Raw genomic sequence first — 5,399 nt, 5'->3', positions numbered from 1 at the left:
CTTTGTTTTATTTCTATTTACGTGTCACCCTTATGGTCATTTTGTACGACATATAACTCTTTCTCAAACATGCTATGTAATGTTTATGTTGTGTTCCATAAAACAGGCTCCAAAATATACTGTTGCAGGCCTAGGCCTGCAAGACAACAGTCTTTCGTTTCAGTGCAAAACGTCAAAGATCCACAATAAAGGCCATTACAATTAATAATTAAAATAAATAATCTGAATTTCTATTGTTCATTTATTAGTTATATGTAAATACATCAAAATTAATAATCTGAATAATGTGTTTTGTGGCAATAAATTTTTTTTCTTTCTTTCTTAATGTAGCTCATATTAAAATTGTAACGGATAACTCACGTCTTAAACCGAGTTTAGCTCGACGTGTTTCGGGCTATTTCGTAGCCCTTCTTCTCAGGAGCACGCGACTCGGCGGCTGCCGCAACACGCACACTACGCGCCACCACTCTGCTCGCGCGACTGCCATGTTCAAAATTACTAATGTAGCTGATTAAATGGGCTGCAGTTCGTGTATAATGGATAACCCTAAAAGCCGAACAGCAAACAATAAAAAAAGTTTCGGCGGGAAAATTGAGCGTCATTGTCTTTTTTTTTAGGGTTTCGTTGCCAAAATGGCAAAAACGGAACCCTTATAGTTTCGCCATGTCTGTCTGTCTGTATGTCCGTCCGCGGCTTTGCTCAGGGACTGTCAATGCTAGAAAGCTGTAATTTTGCACGGATATATAAGTAAATTAAAATGATACAATTAAAAATTAAAAAAAAAAAAATTCTTTCTCATACAAACCTATGGGGTATCGTTTGATAGGTCTTTTAAAACTATTAGGGGGTTGTTAAAACGATTTTTCCATTCAGTTATTTGTTTGCGAAATATTCAACTTTAAAGTGCAAATTTTCATTAAAATCGAGCGTCCCCCCCTCTAAAATCTTAACCTTCATGAAGAACAACAGCACAACGCTCTTGTTCCACGCCTGGCGTTGTGCCTTCGAGCAAGACGGAATTAAAGAGCCTCTGAAGGACTTTAAGAGCCGGTGATCCACCCGCCTTCAGAAGCTCTGACGTAATTCCGTCCTCACCCGGCGCCTTGTTGTTCTTAAGCTGTTTCAGGGCCATCCTTATCTCGTACAGGCTGATATCCGGGATATCTTCTGTAGGTATAGTGTCTGGTCAGTTTTGCTCTTGGGTCTTGAGTCGCCGCGCTGAAAACGGCTTAGTGACCGACTCGTAGAGCCGTCCATAGAACTCCTCGATTTCCCTCAACACTTCCGCTTTAGTCCACGCTACACTGCCATAATCTCTCTTCAGCTTTGTCATTTGGCTTTGCCCAATCCAATAGACATATCTCTTACAAAAACTTTAGAGCCTTTATTCCGCTCAATCGTATCTTTAACACGAGCTATATTAAAGGTACGAATATCTTGTCGCAAGGATTTCGAAATTTGTCTATTGTTATTGATTTCTAGGAGTTTTTATTTCTTTGTGAAAGCGTGAAAGAACATGCCAGCCTCGTATATACATACTCAGCCTGCAAGCCTTTCTTTCCCGGCCTCTGCAGTAATGTACTATTTATTGTCGTGTCGATGTCGTAATGAATTATTGCCATTTACCGTAAAGGTAACATGTATGAGGGCGAAGAGTGCAATGACAATGAACATGCGGAACTAAGTATTTTAATATATGACTTTATTATAAATAAATATATATGCCCTTGTCTGTACAAGAAAACTAAAAAAAGCAAGATTTCCCCATGGACTGATTAAAACAAAAAATCACAGCCTGTGCACCCTGGCCCGTCTTGATGAATAAAACTAAATAAATTCAATAGGACTTTTTTATTCCCTCTCTAAATTTCTGTTCTTTGTACATTTTTATGACCTTTTTTCCTGGTACAAGACCTTGACTGAGTCCAGGTCTTTTTAATTTCTTCCTGTCTGTTCCTCCTTCCCAGGCATCATCTTCAGTGGATTCCACAATGACTTGTGGCGGCGGTGCGGAAGTCATCGTTCCTGAACCTTCACAGACAACTGTTTTTAATTTCTGAAAAAAAAAATCAATTGATATAAACTTGGTACAAACAAATAAGGCATGAGAACTCGGATCGCTCCCAAATCGGAACCCGCACACAGCTTTGTGCGCACAGTGGCGTCCTGCCGAATGGGAAATCTGACCAACCACACGAAAATCTTAATTGCTTGCATACACAACAGTGTCATATTGCAGCTTATGTAAAATAACCGCCTACTACCAAATGGTATGATTTTGAGTAAAGTACACAACAGCATACAGAACAAGTGAAATTATTATAGTGTTTCTATCATCACATGTGTATGCTAAATGTTTTAAAAAAATACAGAATAAACTAAAATAGCTCAATTAAATATTGATTGACCCATGTTAAAAACCACAGAGTAAATATGTAGGTACAATATGTAGCAATTGGGATTAGTGACAGAAGCATCAGGTATGTGTTTGGTTGCAACTCGTGTTAGTGTATAAAAGCTCTGCCATACTTGACATTGCTGAAGTCATGTAAACAATCTTATGCAACCCCTTAGGAATAGAATTATTATGACACCACACCATAGGTAGGGACCATAAAAAAAAAATTGTTAAACTGAACTATTCAAGCTTGACAGAAAACCACCAAACAAACATGAAGAATAGATAAATGTTAAAAAGGAGTTGTTTTGATGCATACCTGTTTTTCAGCTTGCAGCTCTTCCGTAGTCTTCTGAATGTCAGAATCATGCGCATATTTGCAGTTGTGTCCAAAGCGGCACCTTCCTTTCCGGTAGTTCCAGCATATCTTCTTACCATTAATCATCTGTGTGTTGTCTTTACCTGGAACCTTAACAGTCATGGCCTATGTACTTGACGATTGTATGCATAATTTGATACAAAGCTTTTCAACAGTTAATACCTGATAATTCTGTGATATACATTTCTATTACAGGAGTGAATTTTAGAGTTTAATAATGGGCTAATTTTTATTTGGTATTCACACTGCAAACCAAACCACAAGCTGCAAACAAAATAGTGCAGAGAAGTGGTAACAGCCTAAATTAACCAGATTTCTTGGCAGGATGAATGATTTCAAGTAATCAATCTTTATTCCATTCGAAAAATAATCTAGCTTCAATGACCAAAGCATTTTAGTTTCCATGTTCAGTACTTTCATTGTAGCATGGTCGGTGACAGCTGTCAAACTCACAAGACTAGAGAAAGTGTCGAAACTTGAGTTGATAAAACAAATAATTTAAAATCTTAATCATAATTAATGGAATAATTAAACCGATTAGGTATTATGCTATTATATATGTTTTGATGACAATATTATTGAAGTTCTAGGTTGGAATATTATTTGCCACTTTAGTAAGGCTAAACAGAGTTTATAAGAATGTTAGTTACTTATCAATTAATAAGTACTGATATAAAAACTCAAGATCCATTAAGTAGGTCCCATCACTAATGGAGTCTCTGGTGTTACATTACATGCATATTACGTTTATTCACTTAATTGTGCTTTGAATTTTATTAATAAATTTTAAAAATCTGATGGGTTCAATTTATATCGCATTACATACTTTTTTATGTTCAAATATTTTACACCCGTCATATTCAAGCTACAACTGAAATAAACTTCCATATATTTAGACCGCAGCAACTTTTTTTGAGTAAAATGAAACAGTGCATAAGTGTCACCCGCACCATGCTAGAATGAAAGTACTGTAGGCATTGCATGGGATAAATAATTAATTCATTTTTGTAGGGTAGGAATTGGTGAAAATATTATGATAACAAACAGTTCTGTTTTTTTACTTGTAAAAACCTCCAAGATTTTGGAATGTTTCCACCAAAATAGTCATTCTAAAGCAAGTATATTCCTACTGTTAAGTATGGTAATAATAATAGAAAGTCAACATATACCATTTTGACATGCTTCTCGAGTATTGCTGCTTTAGCTTGTTCTGCTGCAACAAACGGGTTAGAGAACACCGACGTCTGAAGAGAGCTCTCTCCAAGCGCTGGTTTCGGCAATTTAGGCTTCAATGCATCTTCAGTGGGTCTAAAAATTTACAATTCATTAGGATTAACCAATACTTCTCAAAGTACTTCGTTAAGCATGAAGTAGGTAAATCGCATGCTGAAATATTATAAAGATTTCAAAAATGTGTATGTAATAAAAATAGGATAAGATTTTATTGATCACCTAAAAAATGCATTTTCGCCGACCTAATAAATAATATTTATTCCTAAAATAGGTCTGTCACCTAAATTGAATCACCAAATAATTTTAAAAGGGGTACCTAAATATTATTTAAAAATTACTCTGAAATAATATTGATTGTCAAATAATTATATTGGGTTCCAAAATTATAGATGTCACTAAGGGGCTGTTTCAACATCCATTGATTAGTGTTAACTGGCGGTTAGGTGTGATGCCGTCTCTGTTTGTTTTGTTCGAATAGACGGAGACGGCATCACATTTAACTGGCGGTTAACACTAATCAGTGAATGGTGAAACAGGCCCTAAAACTGAATCACCAAACAATATAGAAATGGCTACCTAAAAATTAATTTAATCACTGGAAAATGCCAGTTTCTGGTGTAATGTGTGAGACCATAAAATGTAATACCAGCTTTTGTACCACATTTTTATGCAAAATAAAGATATTTGAATTTGAATTTGATAGATATTATAAATAGGGTATCGCAGTTTAGTGACAAATCTAAATTTTTCAGTGAGAAAATATAGTTCCCTTAAAAATATGGCAAAAAGCAGCTTGGGTAGGTTACAAAAGCAAGAAGATTGTGGGAAAGACAACACTAAAAGCATTAATTTGCGACACGCACTTCTCATCTGGAATATCTCCATTGTCTTCATCGGAATCACTAGAAGATGTGCCGTAATTTAATAAAGCATTCATATTTATTTTTTCTGTGCAAGGCAAACTAAGAAAGACAACCTAATTAAAATAAAATGTCACTAGTCACCACAGATACAATTTTGATTTGACGTTAGATAAAAAAAGAATAAAACAGCAAGGCTACTACGGAACGCGAAGTTCGTGTCTCGTGTCGTGCGATCCCTCTGACACTTATACTATTTAATACGAGAGCGAGCGGGATGGTACGATACGAACTTCAAGTTTCGTAGTAGCCTTGCAGTTCCATAGACAAAATTGATATACCATATTCAAAAAATAAACTTATTTGGCAGTTTATTTTACCAAAAATAAGTTTTATTCAACTACTTACTGGTCCCAATCCTTCCCTGAGCAAAAAAGTTTTACTGTTATTTTTATTCCTCGAAATTTTGAAGGAAACTTTAAATTTATCATGAGCTTTTCTGTGATAACATATTGCTAAAATTACATAG

General features: G+C 35.5%; 1 protein-coding gene across 1 annotated transcript; it reads right to left on the bottom strand.

Annotated features, from left to right (window-relative positions):
• Nucleotides 1–1,836: 1,836 nt before the first annotated feature.
• LOC141427837 (uncharacterized) lies at nucleotides 1,837–5,033 on the bottom strand. The gene is made up of 4 exons (XM_074087427.1): nucleotides 4,874–5,033; nucleotides 3,947–4,085; nucleotides 2,718–2,867; nucleotides 1,837–2,056 (listed from the first exon to the last, which is right to left on the bottom strand). The coding sequence occupies exons 1-4, from the start codon at nucleotides 4,945–4,947 to the stop codon at nucleotides 1,838–1,840; spliced, it is 582 nt and encodes a 193-aa protein (XP_073943528.1). The 5' UTR covers nucleotides 4,948–5,033; the 3' UTR covers nucleotide 1,837.
• Nucleotides 5,034–5,399: the final 366 nt, after the last annotated feature.

This window comes from Choristoneura fumiferana, chromosome 5 (assembly GCF_025370935.1).
Source record: "Choristoneura fumiferana chromosome 5, NRCan_CFum_1, whole genome shotgun sequence".
Lineage (NCBI taxonomy): Eukaryota > Metazoa > Arthropoda > Insecta > Lepidoptera > Tortricidae > Choristoneura > Choristoneura fumiferana.
Note: the sequence above shows the minus strand (reverse complement) of the source record. Positions and strands in the feature narration are given on the sequence as shown.

Bases quoted from the DNA above. Each gene is read 5' to 3' on its own strand.
- LOC141427837 (XM_074087427.1), bottom strand. From the start codon at position 4,947: ATGAATGCTTTATTAAATTACGGCACATCTTCTAGTGATTCCGATGAA. The intron at 2,868-3,946 runs GTATATGTTGAC...ATGACTGTTAAG, and splicing joins TCGAGAAGCATGTCAAAATG to GTTCCAGGTAAAGACAACAC. The intron at 2,057-2,717 runs GTATGCATCAAA...TTTTTTTTTCAG, and splicing joins AGCTGCAAGCTGAAAAACAG to AAATTAAAAACAGTTGTCTG.